This window comes from Perca fluviatilis, chromosome 22 (assembly GCF_010015445.1).
Source record: "Perca fluviatilis chromosome 22, GENO_Pfluv_1.0, whole genome shotgun sequence".
NCBI classification, from domain to species: domain Eukaryota; kingdom Metazoa; phylum Chordata; class Actinopteri; order Perciformes; family Percidae; genus Perca; species Perca fluviatilis.
In genome coordinates this window covers 3422753-3434182 of record NC_053133.1, presented here as the reverse complement: position 1 = coordinate 3434182, position 11430 = coordinate 3422753, and the positions used below count along the sequence as shown (strand labels likewise).

Below are 11430 nucleotides of genomic sequence, written 5' to 3'. Positions count from 1 at the left end.
AGGGTACCGTCACTTCATTCAGGGCTTAGCACCGCCCAGGACGGTTGTGTTTGGTTTCTAGAAATACAAACACTCCTATCTTCACAGCGCTGTGTATAATGTGAGACAAGTAATACACTGACCATGGATAAGTATTTATACAACCCCCACGCTACATAAACATCACTACGTTTTGGTTTTTAAGCAGAGTTTTGAGCCAAAAGTGTTTTTAGCTCCAAGTAATCTCTTTAAACTAACACGGCCAAACCAAAATATCTCATCAACATTCTGGCATACTGGGCATGCGCGTGCCGGTGTAAACCGGAGGCAGCAATATTTACTCCGCCCGTTGCTGGTAGTTGCCATGGTAACTTTAGTAGCGTAGTCTCCGAGAACGAGACATCATGACCCAATCAGGCGGCGAAACATTAGCGTCAGTGTTGGTATTGCCAAAGGTCTCTGCAACACAACCCCACAGATTACCAACCAAAACGGGTCAGAAGGGTTTCCAAATGTCTCCGGGTTAGTGGCTCGGAAACACCAGAGCAGTGGGAATGAGAGGGGGGGAACAACAGAGTGGGGGAAGTGGGGACGCCAGAGCACGGGGGAATGAGAGGTGTAAACATAGCAAAAGATATTTTGGTTTTTAAACCAAAACGTAGCAACGTAAATGAAGCCTGAAGGCCTGAGTGAATGAGATGTTCCTGTTCCCTCTCAGTCAGACAGAAAGCAGCTGACCTTCCGCCAGACTGCTGAGTTTACTCAGAGACTTGCTGCCATGTTGTTCTGTCAGCACTTGAAAAGCCCTCAAAACCAGCTGGGCCTGGAGCTGCCTCTGAAAAAGTTCATTCAGTTCTAGTGAGCACTGTTTGTCCTGTAGCTACAGAAGCTGAGAGCAGCAAGCTGTGGTTGACTTTTATGTTTTAACATGTCATCACAGCTTCATTATTACTTTATCTCGAGATAACCAATGCTGGCTCATATTAAGTCTTTTAAGTTTTCAAACTGATTTAAATTATTACTGGCTATATCATATTTGTTTTATAGATTACCATGTCTCATTATCTTTAGGCCTTTACCGCATTCGCCTCAAGAAAAATAGCCAGGAATGAGCAGAGCTAAAATGAAGCAAGTAGGCCCTAATGACTTTTAACTAACTATGTTGTAACCGGGACTTTAAATCAACTTTTTTGATCACCAGCCAACATGGCTAGTAGATTTTTTTAAAGTTACCAGCCAATGAGATTTGCCACTAGCCATGTTGGTTGTTTCCTAACTGATTTCACTTGAATTTCAGCTCCTCTGATTTGTTTGGCGTTGTTCCATTCGTCTGGACCTTTTCAACGTAGTTTGTATTGAATACCGCGTACGCTAGGAACGTAGCCAAGCCAATAGGTTTATTGACACGTCACGACATGGTGTTCATGGGAAATGTAGGATCAGTTTTACAAGCAGCGTTGCCAGATAAAGATTTTCCAAGCCAAAGACACACAAAGCCGCCCAAATTTCTTGGCGGAAAACAGACCACTCTGAAAACAGCCGGCCGATTCAAACAGACGCAGTTGTTCCCTTCATTCATCACCGGCCAAAATGGCTAGTAACTTTACAATGTTACCTGCCAAAGTTCATTTGTACCCCGCATTTGGTGGGTTTGCGAGTGTCAATGTAAAGCCCTGGTTGTAATCGTATGATAATAGTTTGATACTTGGAGGTGACAGTTTCCTTGGAAAAAATTATATTTAAACTGGAAATTGGAATAATAAAAAAAATAAATTGTTATTTTAAGATAAGAAGAGAACAGGCCTCCACCGCTCTTAGCTTCTGTCAGCTTTGGAGAGTTGAGCTACAGGACAGCCAGGAGCATCACGGTGTGCATACAACCCTCCGTATGATTCTGTGTAGGACAGTTTACAGTGGGACACGCTGCCCCATAGAACCACTGTGGGACCTAGCTTATCTCTACAGGCTAACCTCGGTCACTGTTGTAAGAGATGATAAAAACAGTATAGTATATTTCTACCTTCACTCAAACATGTCTTGCGTGTGTAAAACAACCTAGAAGTTGGCAATATAAATTACAAAATAGTTTTTTCTTTCTTTTTACAATCGCACTGAACAAATAAATGATTAGACAGGACTAAAGTGGTGATTTAAATAACAGAAAACATTGAGGAAACAAAGTGATAACGGAGACAAATGATTAAAAACATGATGTTCTAGTTTTAGCTATAACTTCTGTCTTGAGTGCAAAGAATTAGTGGACTGGTTTTTATCAGAGCAGTGCATTGGTGACTGACATCGGCAATCAGTTACGAGCCAAACTCCACCGTTTCCTCTGTGATGGGCTTGAACTCGTAGTTCCCTCTACCGTCCATGTGGAGGTAAAACTTCATGACCGAGATGAAAACATAAAAAATACAAAGTCAGTCAGGAAGAAAGAAGACCTCTAAAGGTAGCAGTGTTCTAACAAATAAGAACAATCGGAAACAGAAATATGTCAGTGCATGGAAATCTGTTGGACTGTCTTACTAACAAAAGTAACAGAAATTGTATTTGTCACATAGACAATTATACCAAACAATGAAATGTCATACTCCCATAGAGTGTCTAGTGCAAGTAGATTAAATATAGAGAAGCACTGAAGCAGGGGAGCCTGGCCAACCTGGCTAACATCCAGCAATAGAGCTGAGAACATTGAATAGTAAAGAAATGCGGATTAAGAAACAAGCAGTGCATTGAGTTGCTCTGCCATGCTACAGTATCTACAACATCCATCAGTATGCTTCAAATGAAGAGCTTATCAGATATTCCAATGGTGTCCTAAACCAAAGTTTCAGAAATTGTTGGATGACAATTTCTGTAACAATGTTCACTACTGATAATTTGAATAATAGACATTTAGTGGGCAGCCCTGCTGGAACCTAACGTGTATTAGTGTCTGACGATCAGTTGTAGTATGAGACAAAGTAGTGAAAAACCCTACACTTTAAAGGGCAACTACCGTTTTTTGTGTCTAAGTGACTGATGGGAACAACAATCTTTGACATTGGTCCAGTATTAAGAGAGATCGCTGCAGTCGGCAGCGGTGAAACAACCTACATTGTAAGTTAATAGGACAATTGTGCAGCTTGTATTTACCTTCACAAAAGTGCTCGTTTTGCCGCTGACAGGTTAAGATTAATATTCTAAGTGTCTGACAACATTATGGAAAGCATTTCTAAGGAGGTCGACCTTCCTGTTAAAGTAAGATCCTTTTTTTAAAAGGTTAAAAAACATCCGTGAAATTGCGTTCGCTAAACCCTTCAGACTCCATGTAAATAAAGTGTAATTTTAGCATTGAAAATAGACTAAAACAAAACAAAACAAAATTACCCTTTAAACTAAAAGCTAAATCTGTTCAGAGAAGGAAACTTTTGTGACAAAACCAGACGGCATTAAAAGAACAGTAAAGGTGGCTGTGGAAATCTGAGGATTTAATTCAAAGTCATAAGAATGTGGGTGACATTCAATGCTTACCTCGTGGTGCTTCCACAGAGACTTTCTATGGGACACTGTGAACAAGGAGATTCCCACCTGTGGATCAAAAGGACACACAACTAGTACTAGGCTCCAGTTCAACAAGGTAGAAACCTAAGGAAAGTAACTGTACAATTCTCTGGCTTATCAGTGATGTGGGAGTGTGTTTGAGATTCACTTCACTGCCTTAGTGATTTTATACTACAATAGTTTTCTTAGAGCTTAATGGCACTAAACTAATTCCTTAGTCACGGATCAAATCTCTCGACCACATCTAGATGTTGTCTTTTCGGGATTTTTTGTTGTTGTTGCTGCTCTGGCAGCAAAACCTTACTAGTGGAAAAACTGGGTTTTTTAAATAATGTCCCGTATTTGTGTGTGATGTGTTTTTGGGTCGTACCGTCCTGCAGTGGCTGTAGATGAAATCCTCCACATCGACACTCACTGCACTGGTGCACTCATCCAGAATGGCAAACTGGGGCTTGTGGTAGAACAGTCTGGCCATCTACATACAGACACAGAAACACCAGAGTCATATCTAAACAGAAAGTAGAACTTGAATTACGGTATGACATTAAATAATGGCCAGAAAAGCATTTTTGCAGAACATTATGAAGTCACAATGAAGTTTACCCTTGGGGTATAAAATGTTATCACTTCATCATTTTATCCTACGAGACATTTGTGTGAAATGTTTTAAATGTTAATTAGTGTATGAATTCTTAAATTATGGCCAAATCATTCAGTCTAAAAAACTTTCTTTGTGGAGTTGCATGTTCTTTGCACCACTGTGCAGGTTTTCTCACACAGTTTTAAGAACTGCGGGTTAAGGGGATCTCGCTTTGCCAGACCTTCCTCTACAGCGCTGCGGAGGAGGGTCTGGCTAGTCCACACAGCATTCCAGGATGGGAGAAAAACGTGCTCTGGTTTATTGGCATTTCCTTAAACCAATCACAATCGTCATGGGCGGGGCTAAGCGGCGGACGGAGCCACGGTCTCTCTGCAAAATAGTCTCAGGAAGGAACTTGTTTTGGTGGAACGTGTGCGTTCAAAAGTAGTTTTAATCGTACGAGAGAAAACTCAGATTGGACAGATAGTCTAGCTAGCTGTCTGGATTTACCCTGCAGAGATCTGAGGAGAAGTTAACCATAGTCCTTCCCAGAAGTGGAACGTCATGGATAGAGAGTAGTTAATCAGTAACCCCACTTTAGCGGTTGGTGATACACTCCGAGCAGAATAATCAGTTTAGAGAATGGATGGACAGTCCACCCTGTGCTTTTAATAATGTAAATCAATCACTGTGTTAGTGAGTCCTTACAGCCATCCTCTGCTTCTCTCCTCCACTGAGGACATCCATCCAGTCCTGGACTGTGTCCCAGTTGCCCTCCCTCTCCAGGATGTGGCCCAGCTGAACGTTGTCCAGGTACTCCTTCAATACCTGGACACACATGTAACGCATTTAATTAGAAACACATACACAGGCAATGGAGTGTGTGAAGTGAAGTTGTGTGGGAGCGTGTGGTGTCCCACCTGATCAGAGATGCCTTTCCTCCTCTGATCTTCATAGGTGTCAGGGTAAATGACTTGGTCCCTCAGAGAACCCAGAGTCATGTAGGGCCTCTGGACAAACAACAGCTTTGGATTAATTCTTCCCATTGTAGTTAACATTGTAGTTGGTGTAGATTTCTTTTTATTTAATCTGAGTAGTTGAATTGAGCATGTTTAAACTGTGAAAGATACTACCCCTAAACATTCCGTACAAGTATACCAAAAGACTTGGGTTATTCTTACAGTAGCAGAAGTATTTGATTGTTAAAATATACATTTCATATGTATTTTGGATTGCCACCTGAACATGACAATGTCTATTTATATATGCATTTTCCAACAGATAAGTAAATTATAGAAGTCTCTTGGCAGGCTAAAAGTATACAAACTGAATAAAAACAGTGTATAATTCTGGGTAAACTTTACTGGTGTGTATGTATCTGCCTCTTAGAAAATGTGATTTGTTTAGCTCAATTTTCCCAAGCATAGACCACGCTGCTGCTAAAAGCTAGAGCTGGAAGATAGATAGATTTTTACCTGTGGAACATAGAAGAGTTTCCCTCTCTCCGGTTTTGTCAGGTGTCCTCCAAACAGAGGCCACAGCTTGCAAAAAAACATATAATTACTTAATATGACAAAGGGAAAAACATATATGTAGAACATATGTACATTACAGATGTTGCTGGTTTCATTGGACGCACAGTGGTAAAAACGGGGTTAAAGGTGGGCTGCCCTTAATAACTGTAGAGTCTTCTGTAGGTGGCAGCAGAAGGCTTGATAGACTTAAGACCATATACCATTATTTATGAACCCGACAAAGATTATTATTGATTATTCAGGGTTTCCCCCAGAAAAGTGGTTAGGCCCGGTGGCGGACTAGTCACAGACCAGGGCTCTAGAGTGCGACCAAAATTTGTAAGGGTACGACTAACATTTTTCCTAGGTTGCACCGCAGGTCGGAGTCAAACCTCTATATTTACCAACTGAGCTATCCGGGCGTCCTCTTTCTCTTTTAATCAGTCTGTTATTGTTGTTGAAAACAAGTGAAGGAGCTTTCTCAGATAGATAGATAGAGATATCTATCTATCTATCTATCTATCTATCTATCTATCTATCTATCTATCTATCTATCTATCCATCCATCCATCTATCCATCTATCCATCCATCCATCCATCCATCCATGGCTATTTATTTCAGATAACTTTCATTTACATGTGTTGCAGCTGTATATTTTTAAACTGATAAAGGAAACCCTGTCTTTGCATTTTATTTTAATCACAATCTGTTTTAATAAAAATAGCTTGTGAAAAGTGGCTTTGACTTAAAACTGAACATTTAGCCCACTTTGTAAAAAAATACAGAGCTATATATCGTGTATCGCCATTCAGCGGTAACGGCGACGCGAGGAAAAATTTGGGTGCACCTAAATTTTGTGCTGGTGCACCTAAATAAAAAAAGTTGGGCGCACCAGTGCAACCAAGGCAAAAAGTTAGTCTGGAGCCCTGCAGACTGATGGCAGACTAATGCAGAGCCCAATAGTTTCTGTCTGTCAAAGAATAATGAATGGAATCGTGAAATTCAGTTTAAAAAAGCTATAAGACAGATTTAATTGGGCTCTACATAAAGTCAGTGCTAAAATCTAACTGGAGATTTGTCTAAGCCATCCCACTTTAACTGTAGTCAACGTATTAAAAATACATTCATGTTTTTTTCCCCGGTGGCTTAGGCCTTGTGGGGGGCAAATTAGACCCGGTGGCCTGGGACAGATAAGTCTGGGACAGATAAGTCTGGACAGTGTTGACATCCGTCAACACTGTCCAGACTTATCTGTCAAAAACAGTTTTTGATACTTGAAATTACAGCGTTTCCCCCAGTGAATTGCAAGCCTGGTGGTTTGGTTTGGTTGGTTTGAATATCCTAACAGATGTATATTATAAAAAATAAGGCTGTGTTATGTGCAAGTATGCTGTACAGGCCCGGCAGATAATTTAACAGAGTCATGTGAACCATTCTGAGGCGTTCCATGGCGTTTCTCTGATCCTAACCAACAGAGACTGCACCTGGACTGCTCACATGTGCCACGTGGTGGTTATTTGTGCGCAGTACAGCTACTGCAGCTGCTACTGGATGAATTATTTCACCCACCTTCACTTCACTGCTGCACGGCAATCACACGAATTAAAACCAGAGACATCGTTTTTTTTTTTTTTTTTTTTTTTTTTAACAGACAAAATCGATCAACTGTGCTTTCAAATAGGGGTGTTGAAATTAACCATTGCATCGATGCATCGCGATGCGGACGTGGATGATTCTGCACTGATGCAGTGACCGACCGTAATCGATTATTGGGGTGTTCTTTTTGTCTTGTAATCGCGACTAGTAGCTCGAGTGTGACGTCACATCCGTGTCGAAAAACGAATAAGCGCGGGTAGGCTACTGCTCTGCTTTCTTCTCAAGACTCGGCCATTGTTGTCATATAGTAACCGAGCGTCTCTAGGCCAATTTCAGCGGCACAAGCTACAAAATAACTAATCAGGCGGTATGTAACTACTAATAAGACTAGCGACATGCCTATAGGTAGCAGTATACAGTGCTATGTGTACGACTTCTTCATTTGGTTACAACAAAGACAAAAGTGCTTAAAATTGTAGAAAACCACAATGTTTACTTATGTGTGATGCACGACGTAGCCATCTTTGAAAGTGAGCTCGGGGTCCTCTGAGTTCAGACGACTTGACGAGTCGTATATACGACCTCGGGGGCTTTCTTTTTGCAACTTCCGGTTCGTAACTCCGGAAAATGACTCGTAGATCGACTTAGGTGGACAAAAAGAACGCACCATATGGCCTATGTTGACCACATGTTACTTGTGGATTTTCCGGTCGCTGCTTTTTTTTGTTTTTGCCTTTGTTTGTAGCTATGTTCAAACGCTGCTACATTCAGGAAGTGTCTTTTTTAAGAGCAGATATAGGGCTGCGGCTATTTTCATAGTCGATTAATCTGTTGATTTTTTTCTCAATTAATGGATTCGATATTTGGTCTCGGGGTAAAATGTCAGAAAATGGTGAAACATGAGGATCAGTGTTTCCCAAAAGCCCAATGACGCCCTCATATGTTTTGTTTATCCACAACTCAAAGATAATCAGTTTACTGTCACAGAGGAGAGAAGAAACTAGAAATATATTCACATTTAACAAGCTGGAATCAAAGAATTTTTACTTCTCGATTATCAAAATAGTTGGCGATTAATTTAAGAGTTGACAGCTAATCTACAGCTCTAAGCAGATACAATAAAAAGGGGAGTTAATATACACGCGTTAAGTTAAATTTCCAGTAGAATTTTTGGAAATTGATCTTAATGCCCTAAAAAAAATTTAAAAAAATCCAACCTAAGGACACCAATTTTCATGGCATGGTTTTATTTCAGTTAGCCTAATAGCTGGTTTGATGTGCATTGAGAGATGATCTTATGGAAAGTACCCCATGCCAATCTCTAGGTATGGTGAAGGGTATGCGATGATGTGGGGGGGCTATTTTAATTCCAAAGGCCAAGGGAACTTTATCAGGATGCATAGTATCCTGGATCCATGAAATAACTGGCCTTTAAAAATAAAAATCTGCCTGCCTCTATAGGAATTTAACATAGGGGTGTACTTACTTATGCCCCCTGTATTTTAAGGAAGAACATTTATTTATTTACGATACATTATTCATTCACAAAGAAAATTGGTGTCCTTAAAAGGTTGGATTTTTCCTCATTTTTTTAATTAAAGCAATAAGATCAATTTCAAAAGATGATTTTTTTAATTCCTCTTTTCAGTCAACTTTAGCATGGGTTCATAAACGTATGAGCACCACTGTATATACTGTATATCTGACTGCTTGAATTTGTTTATGTAAACCACGTGTAGCAATAAAGGTATATTAATATTGAGGAGGTGACGCATTGTGATATTGAATCGATTTGAATCGTGAGACCAGTGAAGATTCACACCCCTGCTTTCCAAGTAGCCTCCATTAACCGGACGGTTTCTCACCTCTCCGAGCACTCTGAACAGAGAGCTCTTTCCACAGCCGTTTGGTCCACACACAAGAACATTGGTGCCAGACCTCACCTTCAGAGAACAGACAAACAATGATTCGTTGGAACACAATAGGACAGAGAAACAGCCGTGGCCTCATTTAATTTAACTAAGTTTTGCAAAATCATGCATATGTCTGTATGATTTAAAAAACAAATAAACTAAATCAAGTTTCAACTTAATATTCCTATGATTCAGTCATTAATTTTTCCGTGTTTTTTTTGATTGCCTGTCTAGATGGATGGAGGTGTGGCGATAAATAATGAGCTTTACCTCAAATGTAAGATCTCTGATCAAAATGTCTCCGTTGGGTGTTGCTAGTGGGGTATGGTCAAACCTGCAAAATATTAAATATTGTTGCTTTAAATCTGGTCTCAAAACAATGGGCCAAGGTATATTCGAGTGCAAGAATAAGAGACCTACTTGATGATGTTATCTCTGTTGGTAACTCGACCACTTCCAGGCACCAGTATGAGTTTCTCTGCACTGTCTGATTCTAAGGTCGATGGAAGAAACCACAAATCAGTTAAGCGGTTTGGCTGCACAGCCCCAACTAGCCCAGATGATTTCTGTCACATATTTCTTTGCAGTCAGAATTTGTGTTTACCCTTCTCCTGGGAGACCATGGTACGTTCATATTTGCCAGCGTTCAGCTCCTTCAGGACTTTCATCAGTTCAGTGATACGAGACGTGAATCTGTGGGGGACGCAGACATCACAACAAAATGACGTAAACACAGAGCTGTAAGACTCAATGGAGCTCCAAACGAGAGTAGTTTGAGCTCAATCTACTCCAAAAGGTAGTAATCTACAAAGGCCTTTTAAAAAAAAAAAAAAAGCTTTGAAGAGAGGTACAATACAGATTGTTTGACCCATTGAACTGGATAGTCTTTTATAAGTTCTGCAGATGCTGGACTAACACACCTATGAGCCAAGACTAATGTAACCTATGATTTTTTTTTTACCTGATATTAGGGCTGGGCGGCAATATTTGACTTTATATTGGAATATTTTCAAACGAGATATGGAATTAGACAATACAATTTATAGTGATATGGTTTTATGTTGCTTACATGACCTTAAACTTCTTAAAATCACCCCTCTCACTCTCCGCGTAGCCCCACACACACCCACACCTGACATTTGTAATAGCGTGTGAGACGGCGCCTGTTACACCCGGCGAGAGATGTAGCCTTTGCCACATTATCATAGTTCATAAACATGCGGCGTAGTGATGATACAGACCTTACATGCACGAGACATTTTGTAATGACGAGGACCTGTCCTGCGCTGCGCATTCAACCCGTGCTGGACCTTTTTATAACGAATCAGCCGTCAATCTGAGTAGAGTATCCAGTCTGCAGTGTAGTTCAGATACTTCACTGATACACCAGTGAATTGTACAGACACAATTGGCTTTATGGTCAAAGGAAGTTTTTTTTTTTCTCCCTCCCTCTTTTAATGAGTCTGTTATTGTTGCCTTTTTTTAATTTAGTATAGGCTTTTTATTTTAGATAATGTTTGTGTTGCAGCTGTATGTTTTTAAACACTGCCTTTGCATTTCATTTTAATCACTTTTAATACAAGTGCTTGTGACATCTCACATGTGGCTTTGACTTACGACTGAACATTTAGCCCACTTTGTAAAAAAAAAAATAATAAATTAAGCTGAAAATTCCAGAGATAGGATTTTTGGTCCATATCCCAGCCAGGCATACCTAATATTCACCTTTTTTGGTACAATTCTGGAACACTCACCCTGAGAGGCGGGTCATCTCTCGGCCAGCCAGTACAATCCTGCCCAGGGCCTGGGACATTCTCAGGAGCATCCTCCCACTCTGGTAGTAGTCCTACAGACCAAACAGGTCCAACCACATCAGTTAAAAACAGCACAGCCCCAAAACATTACCAAAGCATTTTCAAAGTAAGCTGTACTGTTTCATTTGTTTATTCTACCAGGGAGCCTCTGGCGCTTCTTCATTTTACGATGGCATCATTGGAATAAAACGAGCTCATTGCTGTGTGCTCATGCAGTTGTAGGCACTGGCTGGTTTGACAAGCATTGACGTGCAAGGCCAGACTTCCATGCACTTCTATCCAAAGTCAAAACTGAAATCCCCACATAATTTTAAAACTCCAAAGGAGACAAATCTGTAAGGCTTTTTACAAAAGAGGATTCTATTTAGCCACCAATAACAATGTGAAGCCACTGTGTGTGTGTGTGTGTGTGTGTGTGTGTGTGTGTGTGTGTGTGTGTGTGTAAAGTGTGTGTGTGTGTGTGTAGTGTGTGTGTGTGTGTGTGTTC

At 40.4% G+C, this 11430-nt stretch overlaps 1 protein-coding gene across 4 annotated transcripts in view; it reads right to left on the bottom strand.

Moving 5' to 3' along the window:
• Positions 1-561: 561 nt before the first annotated feature.
• The window catches only part of abcd3a (ATP-binding cassette, sub-family D (ALD), member 3a), a 31654-nt gene continuing 20785 nt past the window's right edge, over positions 562-11430 (bottom strand). For all 4 annotated transcript variants that reach the window (XM_039789899.1, XM_039789898.1, XM_039789900.1 and 1 more), the window contains 11 exons: positions 10884-10975; positions 9734-9822; positions 9550-9622; positions 9400-9463; positions 9082-9159; positions 5581-5646; positions 5026-5115; positions 4814-4933; positions 3896-4000; positions 3496-3552; positions 562-2366 (listed from right to left, as the gene is read on the bottom strand). In XM_039789899.1, coding sequence (XP_039645833.1) covers positions 2289-2366; positions 3496-3552; positions 3896-4000; positions 4814-4933; positions 5026-5115; positions 5581-5646; positions 9082-9159; positions 9400-9463; positions 9550-9622; positions 9734-9822; positions 10884-10975 — 912 coding nt within the window. In that variant the 3' untranslated portion in view covers positions 562-2288. The remainder of the gene's footprint in view (positions 2367-3495; positions 3553-3895; positions 4001-4813; positions 4934-5025; positions 5116-5580; positions 5647-9081; positions 9160-9399; positions 9464-9549; positions 9623-9733; positions 9823-10883; positions 10976-11430) is intronic.